Below are 24,109 nucleotides of genomic sequence, written 5' to 3'. Positions count from 1 at the left end.
GAAAATTGATTTTTTTTTTTTCCATTGAAAGACCATCCCACTGTACATGCTTAACAGCTCGAATATGAATCCATTTTTCATTCCAAATGCCTTGATCTCATATACAACATAAAATTTTAAAATCTACACTCCATAAAATGTCTCATTGTGCATCTGGAAGGGAATAATGCCTTCCCTGTAGTGGCTCTCTTCCTGGAGAAATATGCTTGCCTGCCCAGTCATAACGTCATGAGTAACAGACCTTTTAGTAACTTAAATTTGGGCAGACAGACACAGCCATTAGTGTCACCAGTAAAGAAAGAAGACATTCGAAGAGCCCAAAACATAGGAAAAGAATCCCACAAGCCTGAGTCATTATTTACACTAACTTTCCCTGGATCTGTTAAAGGATAGCAAATCCGACCTCCTCAATCCACACATACACAAACAGGTTGGGTTTTTTTCCTGTTAAAACAGTCCTGTCCTTCAAAGACTAAGTTGTACAGTCAGATACTCTCTAGCCTTTTCTCTGCTGAAATCCTTTCCCAAATCTGAGATGGCAAAATCTGGTGAATGCCACTTTATGGAACTCCTTTGTCACAGGTGCCACTGTACTGTTGGTTGGTTGAGAGAATTTTTCTTGACCTTTCATATTCTTGCAGGGTTTTTTTTTAAATTCTTTGCTATTAATATTTAATTCATATTCTGTTTTCAATTCATATCTCACATACAAGAATAATCTCATATTCTCAATTCATTCATCTCATTCATCTCATTCATCTCATTCATCTCATTCATCTCTATTCTATTTAATTCATCTCTCTCTCTCTCTGACATTCAAGTTTTATTTTGTAACTCCTTCTCTATCTTCACCTCCAGCTAAGCCATTCAAGAGTACTCATTGTCACTTCCATAAAATTGGACTGGGTTTTGCTGTGATTTGTGAGCCGAGGAAAAACTAACGCTGGACTGGGACCGAGGTTTACAATGACAATCCAGAAGAACTGGTCTGTGGAGGCTTTTCTATAGCCAGATGTATTAGAGACCAAAACAGAAATAGAAGAGTTGGAATATCCCTTTCTAAGAAACCACTCTCTGCTTCACTTGAAGCTGCTCTATGATGAGAAGGCAATGGCACCTCTGGTTTCCTCTCCCTGGCTCTGGTAGAGAATGCTATTTCTGCTCACTGGAAGATGTGCCCTGCTCTTATTTTTCACAGAGAAAGAAGTTACTCAAGAACAATTCCTACTCCCTATTTTATCCATCAAGATAAGCAAAATCAGTTTCCTCTCATTGCTGTCCTGGTTTCTTATTTTGGTCTCTGAAACAGAGAATGTCTTTTAATCTGCTTCCATACCAAAAAGCTTCCAGGCCAAAAAGCACAAAGCCAAAACAGAGAGGCACCATCTTATCTCAGATCTTTTAGAACAACATAAACCAGTACATAAATGAATGTATAAATGTATAACAGCAACATATTAAAAACAGGGACTTATCTGGTGTTGCATCCATTCCCAGGCAGAATTCTCAATGTCTCTCACTTACATAAAGGAGTTATAGGCCGACCTCCCTGCTTTCCTTTGCATGAAGTGGAAAATCATGACTAAGAATAAATGTCTCCAAAAAAATAACAAAATCATACAGCAACTACCAAATCAGCAAAAACGTGGAAGTGATCACTCCTTTGACATCAGAGATAGCTGTAGGACTGTTTGCTGCTCTAGACAAAGTAGGCAGCTGCCTGGAGACAGAAAAGCAAAGTAAGTCCCATTTACCCTTAAAAAGAATCTCTGAAAATCAGGATTTCTTCTGCCAAAGAATGTGTTCAGATGAGCAGGTAGCAGGTGCTGCAGTTTGGACAGTCATCACCCAGCACCTGTAGGAGCTGATTTCTCACAGCAGCATGACTTCTGTCCTTGGAAAGGTCAGAAAATAAAATCTCTGGCCCCAAATCCCCAAATTCTTTCATATTTTACTACTTTATTTTCATTAGACTACTTTGCAATCTGCACTGGCCTAAACAGCTTACAGAAATTATCACTACTTCAGCCTCCAAGTTTCTCCTGCAGGCACATGGGCTACTTCAGCATCATCAGTGCAGTGCAGCATCCCTCAGGGCTTCTCCTACTGCTCATCAAACTGTCTCCATGGATTTAATTAGCAGATTAAAATTCCTGCTGCAAACAAGGCCAGTGATAATCAAAAACTGTTTTCCTGGATTCATCTGTGAACAAGCCGAGCAGCCGATTCTCCTATTTTTCATCCTCTATCCTACAACTGTCCAGCTCTCTCCCTGCAATGCCTTGGCAAAGATTTATAAGCTATTTCTGTGGGGTTCTTATTTATCTAGCTGTTTGTAGAAATGCAAGTAGTTCCTCCAGCAGGTGACAGAACTCAACACAGGACACTGTGAAATGGACACACAAATTAGGATGTTATTTCCCATTTCCACCAGGCAAGTCTGAAATTTGTGGTATTGATGCCTTCATTTCTCAACCTGCAGATAATTGGTGAGATTTATTGGTTCAAGACCTCTATAAATGTTATTGGTAACATAAAGGTCCATTTTTGTACATCTCTTCAATTTTCTCTAAATCCCTTGGAAGCCATTTTGACTAAGGTATCTAGTAGATAAGCATTAAGTGTCTGGATGTTAATTAAATTACACAAAGTGAATCTGTCTGCTCATTCATCTATTCAAGTCACAAACCAATTGTTAAAAAACAGGATTCATAGTATGAACTGTTCAGTGTTGACAGCACAGCCATTCTACCTATCCATCTGTCATCACAGATCATTATTTTAATACTGATTGAACCACACCTAATTCCCATGGGGCTACTCCAAACCCTCTCTAATAGGGAGACATAATTTCCTCTTAAATAGTTAATCAACTTGCCAATATTTTCATCACGTCTCCTTCCCTATCACTGAAAACCTTGCCTTTCCTGTTCAACTTTAATTTTATAAGAGCTTTGTATTACCTTTCAGCCCCATATAAGTAACATACAGCAGCAGAACATGTTTTAGCTAATGAATGCTTCTGTAACTAGAGTTGCTGAAAAATAACCATCAAATATTTATATAATTGGTATACTAAGAGGCCCCCAAAGTAGTACTGCCTTGTTCCAAGTGCTGCACTAAGCTAGAATGAAGTACAAAGTCCAGGCTTAGAGCACAGTCTGCTTCCAAAATATACTCTGTATGCATTCTCAATGGCTTCAGAAGACATTGACTAACATGGATAAAGGTCTTGGTCTCATATTAAATTTCCCTCTCCTTTTAAAAATTAATGTTAGCTGCTCTTAAGCTTTCTTTTGCATTTTCATTGTGTGAACATTTTGAGACAGTGGTAACAGACACATCGAGTACCTGCAAGATGTCTCATACATACCAAGGGCATGAAATGCTTTCCTTGGATTTATCTGCAAGTCAAACTGATAGATTTTTGGAAAAAATATATCCTTTCCAGACTTTTAATTACTACTAAATTAAATAATATACATAACCTTTCAACTAAAAATTGAAATATTTTATGTGGAAAAGTGCTTTACCAAGGAAAGAAAGGTCTACCCAAAATATTTAAACTCCTGGCCATTGGAATTCCACTTTTTTTCAGGGAAAAGTATTAAAATTAAAATAAGCTACATAGGACATAAATGTGATGTTAAGGAATATAGCAGACCCAAGAAATCAACTCACATAGCAAGAACATTGATGGAACTGCTCAACAGAAATGTCCTTAGCTAGAAGTGGGGATAGAAGACATAGAAAGAAAAAGCCCCTCTGCATTGAATAAATTAACATCATATTGGTTTGACTACTCTTGACCTTTACAGCTGACAGAAGATAAAAGATAAAGCCTTCTCCCGCTGGCAAATTGGAAGCATCCTACTGTGACACAGTGCAATTTAATCCCATAGATAAAATCCAGCTACAGCACTATGAGCTTTTCTCTGGTTCATGTTCAGGTTGAGGTGTAGGGGTGGGTTGATTGGTTTGGGAGTGGAGGTCACTTGGGTTTGGGGAAGGGGAAGTTTGGATGTTGGTCTGATTGCTTCTTTTACTTCTTAGGTTTGTTTGGGTTGTTTTGTTGGGGTTTTTTTCCATAAAAAAATTAAAAAACATGCCCTGGAATATCAAGCAGAAAAATCCAGTCACAACCACCCTCATTAGTAGCAGTGTTATCAACAGTGCTGTGTAAGCTGATACACTGGGGACCTTAAGGACTTCTCTGCCTCAAATATAGCCAACAGAGTTTAATGAGGCATCCTTAAAACTACACTACCTCTAAAATTCAAGTTAGACAAGCCTCTTGGAGAGTAATTTACTCTTGGTTTTGAAATTTTTATATATAAAAAAAGATTTTTGTCTCCTAAATGATATTTAGCAAAGTACCTTTCATTTCCAACGTGACTGAAAATTATCCTGCTTTGTCAGAATGCTGAGCTGCATCTCCAGTGTCTGGTTATTCTACTCCTATTATGCTTTGCCATACATAATTCTAGTGAATACACTACATGTTGCATTTGCAGGAATTAAAGGAGCAGTACAACCCAAATTTAAGTGGCCTACTGGTCTCTGTATTAGATAAAACACAGCAATCTCTTTCCCCAGGAACAAACAGAAAAATAAAATGAAATAAAATACAAAAAATTAAAATAAAATAAATAAAATAAAAATAAACAAATCAAATCAAGCCCAACAGCTGTCTGCATTGTCAATGGTATTTATTGCTCTTCCTGGGAAGCAAAGTGGAATATTTGAGGGTACCCTTAAGGTGGCCCTATCCCACGCAATTCTTTGTGAATTCCATGATATTGAGCCACTAGTGCTAAATAGTGTTTATTGGGAGATGATTGTCATGGCTTTGGCAGTGAGCTCACAGGAGTAAATGTGGCCCTCTGCCACTCCTTAATAGTTTACAAAGACGTGCCAAAGAATCTGGGTTCTGGCATGGACACCTTGGAAAATTAATTTTACTCTGTTACGCTGAAGCAGAGGAAGAAAATCCTGCAAATCCTTAACACTGTGCATATTAGAGGAAGTGTTCACAGGTTCTTCATTAGTGGGGTCTGTATTAATCATTAGGTAATAATTGATCCATAACTGATAAAAAGTTGTCACATCTTATTATGACCACCCATCATCATGGGTACTCTATCAACTAGAGAGAAAAAAGATGTCGGATTCAACTTCATACCCATTCACTTCATTGTGCATTTTGTCTCAGATATATAAAATATTATCTTGGTTTTAAAAATGGAAAGCAAAATAATCAAGACAGTTATATTAAAAGAGAACAAAGTTTCTCAGAAGGAGAGCAATAATAAATGATAGAAAGTTATAACGACGTTAAAAATTAGTAACAAAATCCTTAGTTCACAAATAATAATTGTATTGATTCGGAGACAGACCATAATCTTGCCTATTTTCCACATATTCAAAAAGGATTAATACTCCCCTCTCCACACACAAATTATAGATCTTCTTTTATTTTCTTGACTCTGTTCTTTTACACAATGAATTGAAAATAAAAATCAGAATGGCATTTGTCCTGGTTATTCAGCATATTGCAACCATATTAACATTACATGTTAATCATATTAACATAATGGAAATTTCCACTTTTGCAGAAAGGCAGTTGCAGAAATATTTTTAAATGGTCATAATGCTATTCAGTGTTCCTAAATATTAACTTCCTGACATCTAAGTAGTTCTACCCTAGAAAAGCAACTTTTAGAACAACTTTGAGGTAAGCAGACTGAGTACACCAATGCAAAAGATGAAGTTCTTCGTTCATTTAGGTTAATCAAGCTTACAGTCTACAAAGCAGGGTTAACCAAGATCATAGATTAAGCAACTGTTCAGCCGCAAGAAGGCCCTTAGAAGTAATTAAATACTGATTCAGCTATTTTACTCAGTGAATATACCCTTCCTGACTCCTACAAAAGAGTACAATGGCCTAATGCTTTCTTTTTTCTTTTTCTTTTTCTTTTTTTTTTTTTTTTTTTTTTTTTTGAAGGTGTGAGGAGCAGCTGGGATTACTTTTTGTTTGTTTTGTTTGAGCAAGGAGGTTAACAAGAACCAGACCTACATGGGCCTTACCAAAGATAATTTTTAGCTCTATAGTTACTATCAGCCACCTAGAAAGGAAAGTTCCAAGACATTCAATGAAGACCATGGATATGGCAGTTGCCCTTTTGCCATCTTCCTTTATGTTGCTACAGCTTCAAGTGAAAACTGATGAGGTTTCAGGAACAAGATTGTGTTGAGGATAACCTGTTTGTTCTTAAATGAATATTTTTCTTTACAGGACCATATGCAGGTAACATAAGATAGATAAACCAAGAAGGGTCCAAAAGTACAATCCCTCATACAGGAGCTGCATCAGAGAGGACGTTTTTGAGTTACCTTTGCAGCCAGCCCTGTGAGCAAGAGATCAGACTCCTCTTAGGACCTGGTGCAGAACATATGGCAAGAGTGAGATATTTATTAGAGAATATGTCTCAAGTTCCAATAATCCTATATGAAAAAGATCCACTTACTATGCTAGCACTGAACCAAAAAAAACCCACCACCCAAGCATGTCTGATCAACATCAGCCACTAAAAATGTAGTAGTTGAAAGTCCACTGTATTATACAGCAAGTATACAGCAGGCTGTGATTAAGATTCTGAGGTTAATCAGAGCATCATAGATTAGGTTGGAAGGGACCTTAGAGATCATCTACTCCAATGTCCCTGCCATGGGTAGGGGCCTCTCTCATGAAAACAAGGTTGCCAAAAGCCTCATCCAACCTGGCTTAGAACACTTCCAGGGAGGGGGGGATCTGCAGATTCTCTGGGAAGTCTATTCCAGAGTCTCATAACTCTCATACTGAAGAACTTCTTCCTAATATCCAGTCTACACCTATCTGAGGTTCTGAGTTTAATGAAACAAGAGACACGTATTTTCCCAGGAATAAAATCAGAAGTTTTTCATATTGGTTCAATGTACAATTTTAATCAATATACAAGGCCAGCTGAACCCTTTTCATGTGCCTAATCAGCATGTTCTGTGAAATTCACAGCAAGACAACATACAGCAGACAGCAGCTTCTGCATTTTTTAACATGGGTTAACTAACAGGAGTTAATTAACAGGGGGAAAAAACAAAAAAAAAACCCAGAAAAATGAGAAAAAGAAGAGAATTTTAAAGCCACATATCTTGGGCAGGGAAGAAAAAGGATAATAGATAGTCCCTTCTAGTTTCTCAGGAGATACTGAAGAAAAATCCTTTCTTCTTTCAATTAGACATCTTGGGTGTTGTGGGGCAGGAGTGACTACATACACATATATGGATAGAGAAGTGATGGGACTGTATTTTTTACAATTTTCAGAATTAAGTTCCTTTTTCCCATAAAAGAACTGATCACCAAATAATTTCCTCAGAACATTCCATTTGATCTAGGAAAAAAATTTTCCTATTCAGAAGGAAAGTCATGAAAGAAAAAATTTTCTTGATCAGCTCTCTATTACATCATTTATTACTTTATATATTATTTAAGAGCACACATCATCACTTGGAAGAGATCTTAACCAGAATTTGGATCCAGCTGGACTCTGGGTAAGTAATGAGTTGAATAATCAAATCCAAATCTCCTGCTAGACTTTTCACATTCTGATGAAATTCAGAACTGAAGGAAGCCCTCCAAAAAGCAGCTGTTCTCATGGGGTTTATGCAATTTGGTTATAAAAAAATCATAGCAGTAAGATAGTCATGTGTTAGCAGTATTGAACCTTAACCTCAATGCTTAGCATAAAAGAATCAGGATCTGAGATCACTTCTTTTCTGTTCAGTGGAAGAATGGCTTAGCCAGGCCATGCAACGAAATATAACCTGTAGCCACCTGCAATTCAGTAAAATGAGCAAGGAAAATATTAAGGGTCAAAAGGTTTTTCTATTTCTTTCTGTTCCTGTCAGTGACTTAAGGTGCATATGCTATGCCAAGTCAGCTAAACTCAAATTTTCAGATGCAATCTGCAATTTGGTCCACATTTTGGAAGTGTTGACTGGTTGCACTGAAAGCAATATGAGCTGTAAGTTCTCAGCACCTCAGAAAAGGAGCCCTAAGTTTCTTAAATTTGGTGTAAAAACAATACAACACCTAAAAGTAGAAGCCAGTGGGGAGTTCCTCTCAACAGACATAAATATACATGGCTTTCAAAGAGGTCTGGAGGTATAGGCCAGTGCTCAGTGCATCAGCATGGGATTTGGAAGACCTATGCTCAGTTTACTGACTGGCTGAAGGCAAACAATCTTAACACAGCTCCCAGCTGATAGGACCATATCACTATCCAACATGAGGCACATGTGGTGAAAATAAATATATTAAGGGCTGGGAGGTTGTCCTGGTCATTTCACTGGTAGAATGAAGAAAATGACAAAATTTATGCATGGCTGAGAAAAAAAAAGCTGAGTCACACTGAAAATCACTGAGTTATTCTGAGGAAATGCAAAATCTCTTAACAAGCACATTATATACCAGCAAAATACTTAAGAGTCTTTCTTCATTTTAAGTATATTAAAATGTAAGTTTTTTTCTTTTTTTTTTTTTTTTTTGGTAAGAAAAGTGTGTCCATTGCATGCCATAAGAACATTTAGATAAAGAAATATATTTTCTATTGAAGTAAGATTCAAATCACTACTCAATCACTATTGCATTAAGCAAAAATAACCATTTTTTTTCTTTCCAGGCAGTAAGAATCAAACACATTAGAAACACCTCCATCATCTTCTTGGATTCACACCGTATCTTAGGCATGTATAAAATAACTGGCACAACATATTTCTGTAGATCCCTAATCAGAGGCTGCTGTGATGGTATCATTTGACCCAACAAGGGATCAACAGCAACAAGCTATCCTCAGGATGAGTTCCTCAAGCTGACCATGAGATATACCTGCAGGGCATCCTACATTTTGCTGCAGCTGAAGAAGTGAGAGTGAGGAAGTCAGTGAGGCTGTGTCAGAAGGGAAGTGGCACATAGTGTTGAGAGATGAAATGGGTGCGATTTGCCTCTCCAACAACATGAATGCAGGGCAGGAAAGAAGGAAGTCCAGGCTGGACCCTAAAGCAAGGCTATAACTGAGCTCCCAGCCTCCCAGCCAGGAGGGAGAATGAGCAGCCATGAACCCAGTCACTACCAGATGCCCCGTCAGCATGGCCCAGACATGGTTATGTTGTTCACATAGCTATTTCTGACACCCAAGTGGTCATTATCCATTGGGACACCTGGTGCTGTGCACGAGGAGCAAATCTCCCACTCTTACCTCAGGGTCTTTCTCTATCTCCAGCCCGGCTTCCATCAGGTTGCGTTCATATTCTTCCCGCTGCAGCTGCTTCTCCTCCTCCAGGGCATCCAATGGGCTGAGATCAATCACCTCCAGCCCCGGCCTCACCTGCAGGGCATGTTGGCCACCATCCTGCCCCTGCAGCTCAGCACGGCCCTTCCCAGTCCCTCCATTGGAAACCAGGGCCAAGGAAAGAGATCTGCGAGTCGGCTCGGGGGAGCCCACACCGGGTGGGTGCCGAGGAAGGCGTTTTCGGTAGTGGTAGGCTAACACGTAATCAACCTTTCTCTTGCTGTCCCTGAAATGCATGCCACTTGGGGATGTCTTGTCCACAGCCTCTCCTTGTGTCCTGTCCACGTAATTGTTTACAATCTGTGAGAGAGAAACACATGAGTCTCATGAACAAGAAAGCCAAAAAGACCCAGAAGGCAAGCCCGGGGTCTGTCTCCACAGAAGAACCTCAAGCTGCACAGTCAAAAATGTGAGATCAGCCTGACCTTCAAACATGCACTCTGCAGGCCAGATTAAGTCAAGTTGAGCTCCTCTAACCATAAAAAAAAAAGAAGAGTGGCTGAAGATAGTGACGTTATTCCAATAAATGGGATGCATACCTGGTGGGCAGGTACAGAGGCACACACCCACCCTGTCTCTCTGTCCTGCACATACACAGACCATACAGGAGAAGACACCTATGTTTGAAACTGACTGGAGGATCATATTACAAACTGGGATATGGGAAACAATGTGTTTTGGAGCAAAGCTGGGCAGAGGAAGGAAGAAAAAACTGTGTGATGAAAGTGATCTGAGCTAGAACAAGAGAAATATCCTCAGTGTGGTTCAGGAGGAGGAAGGGTAGGACTGGACAGAAAAGCTTTGGAGAATACTTGGGATTAGAGTGGATATGTCCCATGGATGACTTACAACACTAGCTGACTTGCATTTTCACATATTTTGAAAATACTATGTGACTGACTAGTAATGGTATAAATGGAAATCAATGACTAAAATCATCCAAATTGCCTGTGTTGCACTCAATCCCCTCAGACCATCCCTGTCTCCCTCACCTCTGTTCTCCAAACTCTTCTAGGGTGAAGCTGCTCCAGTATGTTACAATGCCCCACCATTATGCCCCAGCCTGGACAGCAATTCTGTGGCACACATGCTGAACTCTGAGAACAAGTGGGACACATTCACTTTAATTTCTTGTTCACTAAGCTAGTGCACGTGTTTTCCAAAACTGTTACAAATCACCATTTTTCAGCTTAATGCTGCTACTTAAAATGCTTCTCTACAGTGTCATTCATTAGCATCACACCAGCCTCTCCAGTGACTGAGATACAAGCAAACAAGAAGGGTCAATCTTATCCAAAGCAATCGGCCCATAACCTGATTCCAAACCTTTAGGGATGACTATACAAGCAAAAGCTTGACACATCCCAGTTACAGATTTCTTTCTCTCCTCATCTCCCCTTCCATTACATGCAATGTTAGTCCTGAAAGCAAAGTTAACCAAGCATGCTGTATGGTGCTTTTCTCATTTGGTAACACAAGACAAATTGTTGAAGGTATTATATGAATCTGAATCTTATTATACACCTCAACACCTCCCAGATTCTAGTTTTATATTGTTTTGCATCTCTTAGTATTCCACAAAGTAGCTTTCAGTCACTGTATAAATAAATACATATTGGTTTCACATGCATGCTACATCCTTCATTCTCTCACAAAATTATCACCAAATAATCTGTTCTTCACATTACACTTACCACACATTTTATGTGTAAAGTGTACATAGAGTCCCGTTAGGCATATTTAAACCTACACTCAGCTCTACCATCTGGCAGAATATAAAACTGCTTGGGAGACAGCATTTTACTGCAATTCCCCACTTCCTAGTTAGATACATTTTCATGTAGTACTCACAGGCAGTCCATGCAAACCTCCTTGATCCATCTCTGCCACAGTGAAGAAAAACACGTTGCAGATTTCTAGTCTCCTTTCCAGATACTTTCAAGCTATATAGTGCCGAAGTAATGATGTCACCACCACCAGGTCACTGACATAACACAACATATTAGGTGACCCTAGGGAAGATGAGCTCCAAGCATCCTCCCCTTCCTTACTTGTAAGCATGGGCAGAAATGAGAAGCACAGACAAAACACACGAGAGCAAACAAGGAGAATGCAAAAAGTCACCAAGAGGTTTCCTGTTTACTGCCTGTGTGTAGCCAGCTGCTACATCCCAGCCACCTGAGAGAGCACCATAGCAACATTTGATGTTGCTGGAGTTACACAGAATAGAAGGATGAGGAGATACATCAAAGGTTCTCCCTACCTCTCTCTTACTTTTTTCTTCACTCTTGGCAGCAAAGTACCATTCCCATTATTATGGGTGTCTGTTGCACAAAAAAACTAATCAAAATTCCCAGAGAATTCAGTAAAAACATTTTCTGGACCTAAATTTCCACTGATTTCCTCACCATGTGACATCCTGGCACAAGACGGCCTTAGTAGGGAGGAACAAAAATACGTGGAAATTTCCAAAATATCACTGAAGGAACTGTCAAGATCTTTCTCTCCTCCCCTCTCCCAGACATTGTAAAAGTCAGAATCAGCAATTCAAATTACCATCTTCAGTCCTGCATTCATTGCTTCTTGACATTTCCAAAACAAGTAGCCAGCACACCAAGCAATAAACCTACAGGAAGGTAGGATTTACATTTCATGAAAATTTTATTCTAGTCATCTATCAATGTATCACTACAAACATATCCCAAGAAGGATCTCCTCTAACAGCTCTGCTCGAAGACCACAGCCACATTGTGCTTCCACCTTCCAGTCCAGCCCACACCAATGCCTGAGCACATGCTTGTCCAGGGTTTGCACAGAGAGAACCAATTTATTTGTCAGCCTGCAGATATTTTCCTACACTAGGTGTAATAGCAACCTCCCTATTCCTCCTCTGAAGGATTTTGGCTAAAAATGAATAATTAAGAAGAGCTTGGTTAGACTAGTACAGTAGCAATTAGTTCTTGCTGTGCCTTAAGAGAGCCTACTGAATCATCTAAGGCTGTAGAATCACTTAACTTTTCCCAGTACAATGGATTTGCTTAACACACAGAAGTGCAAGTTGCTCTGCTCACCCTGCTTGAAGTCCCTTCTTTATCTCAAAGGCATTAGAGGGAAGTTAATGAACATAAAACCCTACTTACAGAACTGCTGAAGGGCTCTGTGCAGCGTGGTGCTTCAAAAGCTCCATTGATCCTGGTGCTGGGCACAGAAGTCCTGTTTTGAGGAACTGTGAGGCATTTGCTGCTGTATGCTGAGAAAGAGACCCTTGGTGGTTTTGCTATCTTCTGTCCATTCAGAGTTGAGCGTGAGGAGGCTAGAGGGAAGTCTGGAATAAGAGATAAGTATTATTATATAAAGCAGGTTTTATGCAGGTCATTGCCTAAAGGAATTGGGAATACTGCAGTTAATACACACTATTCAGCTTCAGATGCTGTGCTTCAGTAAATGGGGAGGGCTGCATAAAATTGCAGAGGAACAGCAGGTTTCACCCCTGTGTGAATTGCTGGGGAAGGGGCAACAGTGCTACAACACTGCATTTAGAGTAACACCATTCTGGTTGGTCAATAGCATTTGTGCTCTTGCACTTCACTTGGGAGGTGAGGAGCTGGAATGCCTGTGTTTTGCAGCCAGCCAAGCACCCTCCTGGACATGATCACACTGAAGTGATTGCACTGCAGTTCTCTGGGTGCAGCCATTCATGCCAGATGGAAGCCAAATCAACATAAACAATCTCAGTCACATTTGTTTAGGGGTTATCACTAGGCCTGAAATTGGCTGTGTTGCAGTGCTAGTGTGATGAGATCCAATTTAGAGGAATCAGGTACAGAGCCAAACTTCTGGCTAACTCTTCACTAAGAACTCTTAACTTTTAGGCATGTAGTGGTGTGAAATTCTCATAAAGTGCATCTAACTTTATGGATACATGTTTTGGTTTGTGGGACCAATATCTTGAACCCTTAAGTTTTAGAAATAATCCCCGTCTCTTGTACTGAAAAATGATATGGTCACAATGCAGCATAATTGAGGGACTGGGACTGTGGGCAGCTACATGCTACCCCATGCTCACCTCCATCACCATTGGTTGGCCACATACTTGCCATAGCATAAAGTACAGCAAAAACAACATATATGAATGCTTGGTCACAAATAGGAAATGCAGAAAGCCAGACCCACACAATGATAAAAAGTAATGGGTACAGAAACTCTTGTGACATATGTTTGAAATGTTTCATACCCTTTCCCCCACTAGTGGTGCCATAACTAAAATGGGGTTGATTCATCTTTATCCATAGTTTCTTTGAGAAAATTACTGGAATGAAAAACTTCAGCCGAGTCCTTCACACAACAGTGTTTCCTACTAGACACAAGACATAGATGCAGCAGATCCATCTGCCATAGTTAGCTCTGCTATCACTAAAGATACAAAATACCATGCCTTTCCAATCAACACTTTTGTCTTACTCAGGAAAAAAATAACTGGAATATTCATCAGCTTCTGTGTATTCAGGGAGACTCTACACACACTTGTAGTGTCTCTTCTTGTCTTCGTACCAGGCAGTCCTGGTGACACGGAAATTCTCTTCCCCCACTTTCACCTCCTGCCTAAGGAAATGAGAAGCTTGAGCAGCATAGTGTAGTACCTCTCCAATGTAGAAGGAACTGCCTGATGAAATGTTCTGCACTGTTATAAGAAAGTGATTTCACCCTTCTCTGCCACAAGAAAGTGCTGGGTAACTTGAGTAGTTTCCCTGACACTATCCTCATGATGATGGAGACAGGGAAAAAAGGCAGAAACAGCTGTCTCTTGTTTTTCATGTAACTGAAGAGTGTTTCTCCTGCACTGTTGATATAGCCAGATAGCGGCAGAAATACCCTAAATTGCATCTCAAAAGACAGACCACAGAGGCAGGTGTCCCTATGAAGAAAATCTATAGCGTTATGCAGTGAACATCACCTTCAAATAATTCAAAGACAATCTAAAAGGATCTGTTCTTATAGATGGTAATAGAAAGACTTTGTTTTGCTTTTTCTTTGTTTAATTTTTTTCTTCCTTTTTGATTTTTCTTTTTTAATCTGGAAGTCATACTTCTCCCTTATTAAACTGAATCCTTTCTTTCTTTTTTTTTTTTTCCCAAGAATTTAAGGCAGACATTATTTCTTACTGCTGATCTAGGCCCTCTACACATGTTGAATCTACTTGGTCACAAACATCTGCTAAGAGAGAAAGCAATAAAATGGCAAAGGAAATATTTAGAAAGGGATGTCCTGACCCTTAAATTATTCTTATGTTTTCTATCAATAATTTATTAATGCCTTGCAGCACATGAACAGTATCACAGATTGACTCACCAGTTTTCCTTTTCTGATCTCTCAAGGAGATTCACACTTGGTTTACTTTAATGAAGCACATAATGATGCCACAAGGGAAACTCCAAGGAAAATAATTAGTGAGGGTTTCATTCCCAAAGCCTACACACACCATTTCCCCAGTATTTGCAGTCTAATCCTGGGATATCTCACAAGACCTTTGTCAGCTAAAGACCTTTTTACTTCCCAGTCCTTTTAACTGGGCATAGGAAAAAATCTGCAGTTCATTTATACTAAAACTATTTCATTTCCATTGTACCTCCCAGCTTTCAGAAACTGTGTCACGAACTTGAGGTTAATACTGCTAAGCAGTGAGACAGCCAGGGACTCCCAGTCAGAATAAGATTTTTGCTGTAAACGCAATCTCCATATCTGTATTTGAAAGACTCCTGTGCTCCCAAAAGCTTTTCATCTTCCCAAATCAAATTAACTGAATCAAAATGTTTTGTTCTGAATGAGTTCCACGTTTGACAGCACTTGCTTGTGGTACCATGGCGCCTCAGGGGCTTCTGCTTCAGATGCTGCCTGACCTCATTCTACCCTGTAAGCCTTTACAACATCTGGCCTTACATGTTCTCATTCTGTAAATATTCTAGAGGAATTAATACCAATAGAAACAAGCTGTGTGTGTATATGTATGTGCATATATATAAAAATTTTTATACATTCACACATGTGTAGCTTTGGTATATATCTTCAAGGTCCCTTCCAACTCAAAACCATTCGATGATTCTATGATATGTGTGTGTGTATATAAATCCCCAGAGAACAGAAGTAGAATAAATCTTGAATTCAACGTTGAAAGGAAATGTTCAAGAATTACACTCGTTCTATAAAAATAGCCTGGGAGACATGCCTCCCATCAATTTTTAAATAAGGCCTTCTTTCCCTTAGCCTTTAGCAGTCAGTGCAGTTGTTCCACAGACATCAGCCCCAGCTTACCCCAGGAGACAAGGATACAGGTCTCCAACAAAGCCCCCATAATCTGAGGGTTCAGCAATCTGCTACACAACTTAGACACACACAAGACTATGGGGCCATAGGGGATCTGCCCAAAAGTACTAAGGAAGCTGGAAGAAGTGCTCACCAAGCCACTTTCCATCATCTATTAGAGCTCCTGGCAAAACAGTTAACTGGAGATTAGCAATTGTGATGCCCATCTACAAGAAGGGCTGGAAGGAGTATCTAGGGAACCACAGGCATGTTTGTCTGATCTTGGTGCCAAGGAGATCATCCTGAAGGCCATCATGTAAGATGCAGGCCTGGTCAGCATGGGTTTAGGAAAAGCAGGGTCCGCTTGACTAACCTGATCTCCTTCCATGATAAGGGGACTTGCTCAGTGAATAGAGGGAAGGCTGTGGATGTTGTCTACCTAGACTTTAGTAAACCCTTTGGCACAGTTTCCCACAGCACTCTTTTGGAGAAACAGGCTTAGCTTGGATGGATGGGTCCAAAGAGTTGTGGTGAACAGAGTTAAATCCTGTTGGAGGATGGTCACTAGTGGTGTTCACTCTGTCCTGGGGACAGTTCTATTAATATTTTAATCAATGGTCTTAATGAGGGGACCAAGTATACCCTCAGTATGTTTGCAGATGACACCAAGTTGGATGGGAGTGTTGATCTGCCTAAGGGTAGGAATGCTCAGCAGAGGCATCTGGACAGGCTGAACCAATGGGCAGAGGCCACTTCTGTGAAATTAAGCAAGACTAAGTGCTGGATCCCACACTTGTGTCACAGTAACCCCATGCAGCACCACAGGCATGGGGAAGAGAGGCTGGAAAGCTTCCTGGCAGAAAAAGACTTGGGGGTATTGGTCTATAGCTGGCTGAAAATGAGACAGCAGTGCACCCAGGTGAGTAAGAAAAGCATCAGCATTCTGGTTTGTATCAGGAATAGTGTGGCCAGCAGCACAGCAAGTGATTGTCCCCTTGTACTCAGCACCTAAACTATTGTGTTCAGTTCTGAACACAATACTACATAGGACATTGAGGTGCTGGAGCTTGTCCAAAGAAGGACAACAAAGCTGGTGAAGGGTCACAAGTCTTACGAGAAGTATCTGAGTGAACTGGGGTTGTTTAGTGTGGAGGAAAAGAAGGCTGAGGAGAGACCTTATTGCTCACTACAGCTACTTTAAAGGAGATTGCAGCAAGGTGGGTCTCAAGTTGCAGAAAAGGAAGTTTTCTGCAAAGCTTCCTAGATTGGATATTAGGAAAAATTTCTTCACCAAAAGGGTTGTCAGGTGCTGGAACAGACTACCCAGGAGATTGGTTGAGTCATCATCCCTGAAGGTATTTAAAAGATGTGGTGCTTAGGGACATGGTGTAGCTGTGGACTTAGTGCTACTTTAATTGTTGGATGTGATGATCTTAAAAGTCTTTTGCAACCAAAACATTTCTAGGTCTTAAATGGCTCCCAAGGACAAGGTTCCTCCAGGAAAGAGATCAGTGATCAGTTCTAATTACAGTGACAATTCACATCCAGTAATCATCTACTTGCTCTCACAGTCTCTCTGCACCCCCTTGCTTTGGCTGTTTTTAAACTTAAGGTTTGGCCACATCTGCACCAATTGACCTCACCATTTGAGTTCCAATTCCTTGGCTAAAGTGCAGTGATGAAGGAGCTGCACATACTGCCCAAACTGGAAGGACTGAGAGGATGTATTAAAGGACCATACAGCTTGTGAAATGCACATTAAGGGAATTCACCTAATTACGAGTTCTCTATTAAATCCTGAGTAAAACAGCCAGTTATCCAAACTGAATGGCCCAGATGGTCAGATTATTATAGGCACAATCACTTGCAGAATACATTTTAAGCAGTTTGGCCACTCAGGGCATGGACACTGGTGTTCTTTCATTTATTTTCCTCTCTTTCCAGTTCAGAAATCGGCTGCATTTCTGAAAGACATCTGTACTCACACAGAGTTCCTTCCACATCCAGGTAGGTATGAAGAAGAATCACTTGAATTTACTGAATGTGCACATCTAGAGTTCCTGATTTCAATACAGACAGTGGCTCTTGTATAAGTATGGAACTATTTTCATTACACTGCAGTTTCCCTTTCTGAGCTGCCACCCTTGTCTCTTTAAAATAATGCTTATTCTGTAATACAAAATAATATTCATGTATATGTAAATTAATTATTCTAAAATATATTTCATTATATAATTATATAATACTATATAATTATATAACATTATTGTGTATTATATTTATATTTATAAATATAAATTTATTATTTAATATTAAAGACTTTCAGATACAAGGAATGAATGTTATTTTTAAAAGCTTGAAGGAAACAGGCTGCCAGAGGAAATGCCTAGGAATAATTTTTTACTTAGAAAATCCATCCTTTATTCAATATTACTTGAAGAAAATGTCCAGTAGATCTCATGATAGGCAATTAAGATTAGTGGAGTGTTCACAAACAACTTTTTTGAATAAAAGAAAAATAGAATTTCACCGTTAAATTCTAGAAATCTGATTTTTCTTTCCTCAGGATAGCTTAGAACCGCTTAGATGTTCAGTCCCCCACTACTTAACTGCTGCTACTAAAATCTATCCCATAATTAAACTCAGCAATAGGCAGCTCCCTCTACAAAGAGTCTGTTTCAAGTTCCACACTAGCCATGGAATGAAGATGGAAAGTAGCCAGGCTCCTGTGGGAGGCTGTGCTGCCTACCTTAAACCTCAGCAGGTCTGTTCCATCTTTGGTTTAACCCCTTCAAGCCACACCTATACTTCCATTTCCCAGAAGCTTTGCCTAAGTGCCTCCTCTCCATGGTAGGTTTCATACCCTCTAATCTGAAATTTGCTTTAATTTGTACCATGCTGCATTAGAGAGCATTAGAGGTAATCCAAAAAGCCTTGTCTCTCTTTAATTCCTATGAATCTGAAAAGACACTAATGGTAGCCTTGAAGACACACTGGAGGAAATCACACTCTGCTGTAGCTGTGTTGAGTTTGGTGGAGCTGTGCATAATAGACAATTCTGGCACAAGGTGAGCTTCTTCCCATATCACCATGCACTTCAAGACTATAATGATTCAGGAAACTGCTAATATGCAGTAGGCAGAGCGAGTTGTCCAGAATATTCTGGACAACTCTTGTGTGAATCCATATTCACTGATTCCTTAAAGTAAGAATTAGTGACATAAAGGATAATAATAATAATGCTCTTACAGTCATTTTAGGGAAAATTATGCCCATGGTCATCTGCTCCATAGGGGAAGGTGAGCCTGGAGAAGAGCATGATAGGGCAAAACAGAGAGTGAAATCTCTGACAGGGAGCTCAGATGCAGAGTAGCAAGTTCAGGACAGGGTCAGGGCTGGAGACAGTATCAGGGTTGAACACAGCTCAGTGATTGCCAAGAGAGGCAGCAGTGATGAGGCAGGTCTGAGGTCAAGCCAGGAAGAAGAGCCTCTGGGTCTAAGCCAGGGCCAAACTGGCAAAGGTCCAAAACCAGGTCCAACCATACCTCAGCTGCTGTGTATCACAGGCAGGGACCAGGGGTAAAGCCTCATCTTAGAATAAGCTCCCAAAGGAAGGGAGAGCAGGCCCTCACTCACAGATTTCTTCATAACATCTCTGCTTGTTGAAGGAGGTGGCCTTGGGCTCAGTCAACCAAACTCTTTAATGTGGCCAACTAAATGCTTAGAAGGAGGATGCTCTCTGAACCCCAACATTCTGCCCCTGAACTGCCACCAGTAACAACAGCATTGCAGCATCCCAAGCAGAAAGAGGCAGGCAAGGGGGAACACAGCTCCTTGTTCATTTTGATGACCTGAATAGCTCTGGTCACAGACACAAATGTAAAAACCCCATGGTTGTATTCCTTTGATAGCCCCTTGTACACGGGAGCCCTCACCTCCAGCATTAGGAGCAAGAAGAATGCCCCTGAGTTAATGGAGAAGCCCATTCACCTCTGGCACATGCCATGAGCTGGAGTCTCTTAAAGGGTGGAAGACTATCAACCTGAATGGTCAAGAATGAAGGAAACAGTGTGGAGCTGTGGAGATAGATGTAGAAACCACACAGGATGAAAGAGAAAACTGAGGTGCCTTATAAAGGTTTGCATTACCTGAGGACTTAATTGAGGCATAGATATATAATACAATCATGTATCGATTTAAAGACTCCCCTCCTGTTTTTGTTCTGTTTTCAAATTTTACTCTACATGGAAACATTAGAGAAGATTTATGCCAGATTTTTTTCTGGCATAAAGCATATATCAGCACCAACTCTAAGAGTGAAGGACCTGACATAGGAAAAGGACACTGGAATAACTCGACAAAGATCAGTAGCAGGCATTAAATCTAATGGCTCTTTGCATATTGTAGTCTGCTATACCAATAATTTTAGGAAGGCAGAGCACAGAAATAGCAAGTTTGATGAGCTGCGTGATAGTTTGGAGTTCACAGTAGAGATACAGCCCCAGAAACAATGAGATAATCACAGAGTTTTTGACTGTGGCACTAAAGCAATACTGACACAACATCAGTGCTTAATGATATTCTAAACTTGTACACTGGGAACTCAAACACAAAGGTTTTATGCACTGAGCAGATTTGTTCCTTCTGTATGGGAACTGAAAGCTCACTGCCACACATTGTCTTCTGATGAAGTTTATTATTTCCTCCCCCCAGTTCCATTGCAAAAATGCAGATGGAAACAGCAGAAGACCAGCACAATACATTTGCCTAATGATTGCCTTTTCCATATGGATCACAACACTGACCCACAGCTGCTTCAAAAGCCATTAATTCAGTATATTATACCCGAACTGCCTGGATGTAACCTAGGCCACTGATTTTTTGGGGTTTTTTTTTTTTGTTTTTTTTTTTTGTTTGTTTGTTGTTCTTTGTTTTATAGTTTGTTTGTTTTTTAAATGTGCTGAAAGAAAACAGGTAAGTTCTTTCAAAGTATTCCTTCCTCTGTTCCCCACCCCATTTCACACCTATTAAACTCCACAGGCAGCAAGCAACAATAAAGCATAGAATAAACTTACCAGGTGTGTGTGTTTCCATGTTTTCTGGAGGTTTGGCTGGAAGCTGCGTCCGTGCTAATAGGATGTGGCTACGCTGATCATATGCACAATCAGCTTCTGCAGTGGCTTAAGTAGTGACAGCACTAGCAGCTATTTCCATCCTGGCTTGATCCTGCTTTAAGCAAACCACAAACTGCAGCTAATTAGGGAGACCTCCTGTTTTGGTGATTGCTATCCCAGAGGAAAGAGAGGGGAAAAAGCAAAATTCCCATGACCTGAAAGGCCATGGCAATTGTCTGCTGGAAATTCAGCATTTTGTCTTCATGCTCCATAATGCCTCAACAAGCAATGTAACAACAGGCATATTTTATCCCAACTCCCCAGAAGGCAGTGGAGAGGGAGTGGAGAAGCAAAGCTTTACAGTGCTTTCAGGTAGGAGGTAAGTGCCTTTTTATAAGGCTCTGTTTCAATTACTCAAGTTACTGCCTGGATGCAGCACTGTCATTCCTGCTTGAAATATTCAGGGGATTATCTTGTAATCAGCTGCCTAATCTGAAAAGGTGATGAATCCTGCTTAGCCTTCACCCTTACAATTTAAGCAGTATACTGGGGAGAAAAGTTGTGATGACTAATACCAGCTGAGAAATTACTTTTATTTGCTAATGATAACTGGAGGAGGGTGTAATTATTTCTACTAGCTTGTTAGGATCATTCACTGTGTCATGACCCTCAAGAACAGCAGTTGTCTGTCTCTGAGAGAGATGTCCTGGTACACTGCAGCTGACACTGTTTATACAGGGAGAACTGTGGCTGTAGTGTCTCAAAACTTGGGCTGGGTGCTGTAAAACTTTCCCAGCAAGGCTAAGAAATACATGTGCTGCTTTAAGCACTGGACAAATTGTCCAGGTAGTTGCCTCTTTAATGAAACTGATGCAGGTGTGCTAAAGAGAACTATGAGATTAAGTTAGATGGCTGTGCTCATCTGCTTACTTCAGCTCAGTTGAAGTGCCATACAAGGGATTTGATGGAAAACTTACATTAATGTTATATACCTGGTTTTACTTAAAAGGGGGAGGGGAAAGGACTCATGATTCCATTGTCAACAGCCTTATACAGGTCAGTCAAAACTTTTCTGCACTAGAGTTTACCCCTAAGAAAAAGGGAAAATCAATTATTAGGGTCTTTGTGCATACAAGGAAGATGACTACATTAAAAGTTACAAAATACTTCTTTAACACTTGCTTTACTATTCCCACAGAATAATGTTTTCAGATAGAAACAGGTAAAGTGCCTCACTCTTCTTGGTCTCTCCTTTAGAATGGCATTTCTTCATTTCTAAGTAATGTATCAAGAGTTACCAAATATTTGTTCTTCTACCCTTCTGGTATCTCATGCTAATCTCAGAACTTCATTTAGAAACTGCCTTCCATTACAAAACAGGGAACAATCTGGATGCCAGACCTTCTGCACTGACTAATCTGAAAACTATTAGAAGGTATTCATTTTTTTTTAATATTTTTAAAAGTGTTCTCAGTTGCTGTCTAGCTAGGTGGGTGCTACTTCATACAGGGATTTGTTTGCATACTAGCCTATGCATGCAAGTTTCGAGGAGGTGTACCTGTTTGGGTTTTTTTAATTTGATAACCACTTTATCCATTTGAACAAACGAAGGGCTTTTTACTTGATTGTTTTGCTCAAAAGTCCACAGTTGCACAGATCTCAGTGTAGTTCATGACACCAAAAAAGGTTCTGCTAACACAGTGGGATCAAAGAATTCTGCAAGAGAAGCAACATTTGAACATTTTTACCTTAATGTTTATAACCAATTAATCTTTTTAACTGGATACTTGTTTGTATATACTTATCTCTGGGAGAGGGGAAAAAAAGCTTGCTTAAAATTAGGCTATTTTATATCCACATTATATGCTGCACCAACTAAATGCTCAAATAGAAAATTGTACCCACTGCTTTTGGAATAGTATAGGAATGTAGAGCCAAGGATTCCCGTGGACACAAAGCTCTGCCTTCAAAGATTCAAATTACCAGCTCCTATAAGCCATGAGGATGGGTTCATTACAGGTAATAAATAATATACACAGGAGGCAATATGATAGTAAGCAATAACAAGCTGCTTAAAGTGGAACCAGGTCTGTAGGAGATTTTCTATGGAGAAAATCATATCTTAGCATCACTGTTTCCTGAGGTACCTGGGTACAGTGTTAGCTGATAACACAGACCTGAAACAAATAATACCAAAATATCAGATAGTGTTTCACTTGCTGTGGAGGAATTGTGCTTGCAAGTCTGCAAAAGTTAGCAGAGAGATTAGATGCTTTTAATAACTAAGAAGCTATATAAGACTCCTCCCCAAATCTATGTAACATTCCAGTAAATCTATCCTGTACATGATGGTGGGAAGTGTTCTGAATCATTTGGAGAAAGGCAAAGACTAAGCTCAAAACCATCAAAACTCACAAGTATCGTGTAGAAGTTGAAAAGCAATGCTTCTCAAAGCCTGATTCTGCTCGTGAATGTCAGTGGAGCCTGATGTAAAGCCCTGCCTGATGTGCTGGCACAATGCTATTAGAGTACACAGCTCTCTGCTAAGCAGGTACTGGATTATAGGCTAGATTATGTTCTTCACTTCTCCCAGGAAAGAATACTTCTGAAAATGGCAGAGTTGCACTAAATTATTCTGGGCTGTGTGAAAGGAAATTAAAACCTGCATGGAGGAAGTCCAAGCCCATTGCCTTATTTGCACCACTAGAGCCTTAGAAAAAAGACAACTCTTTTGTGGCTGGCTGCCTGAGAAAATAGATACTCACACCAGTAGGTCAAGGTCAAAAAATAATGTGCCTTCTCAGTCTGTTAGCAGAGACATTGCAATATTCCCTTCCTCTTGCTCTTTACCACTTGTCTGTTTCTGTGACAGGATTTTCAGGGAAGAAGCTCTTTCTTGGCTTTGAGCACAACAGGGCCTTGTCTTTGCTTGTAATATATAGATACTATCCAGGCCTGAATAATAACATATGTATCATGCAGAATTCCACTGATCTCTAGTCTGTAAGAAAAAAAACCCAACAGTAAGTTCTCATGGGATGTGTTCCACACCCACTAGAGTGCACTGACATGGATGCCTGGAAACAAAATTACAACCAAGGAAAGTGGAGAGAAGCTATATAGTGTGGCACATGTTCTTGAACCAGTGTAAAGTCTTAATACAATTCTGTTTGTCCAATAACACTGAGCTACCTCTACTGTGGGTTTGACAATGTAACAAAGCAGTTTCCCAATAAGTAATCTGGCGCTCCTCAGGAAAAAATACTAATTGCTCTAGGGCTGAAAGCCAATGTCTATTTCAGTCTGTTT

General features: G+C 40.0%; 1 protein-coding gene across 1 annotated transcript in view; it reads right to left on the bottom strand.

Moving 5' to 3' along the window:
• ANO2 (anoctamin 2) overlaps positions 1-20,878 on the bottom strand; it is a 156,799-nt gene extending 135,921 nt beyond the window's left edge. Inside the window, exons 1-3 of the mRNA XM_071733390.1 lie at positions 20,762-20,878; positions 12,527-12,711; positions 9,294-9,686 (exon numbers count right to left, since the gene is read on the bottom strand). Of these exons, the coding sequence (XP_071589491.1) occupies positions 9,294-9,686; positions 12,527-12,711; positions 20,762-20,780 (597 nt within the window). The 5' untranslated portion in view covers positions 20,781-20,878. The remainder of the gene's footprint in view (positions 1-9,293; positions 9,687-12,526; positions 12,712-20,761) is intronic.
• Between the last annotated feature and the right edge of the window lie 3,231 nt (positions 20,879-24,109).

This window comes from Heliangelus exortis, chromosome 1 (assembly GCF_036169615.1).
Source record: "Heliangelus exortis chromosome 1, bHelExo1.hap1, whole genome shotgun sequence".
Lineage (NCBI taxonomy): Eukaryota > Metazoa > Chordata > Aves > Apodiformes > Trochilidae > Heliangelus > Heliangelus exortis.
This window is presented reverse-complemented; position numbering and strand designations above follow the sequence as displayed.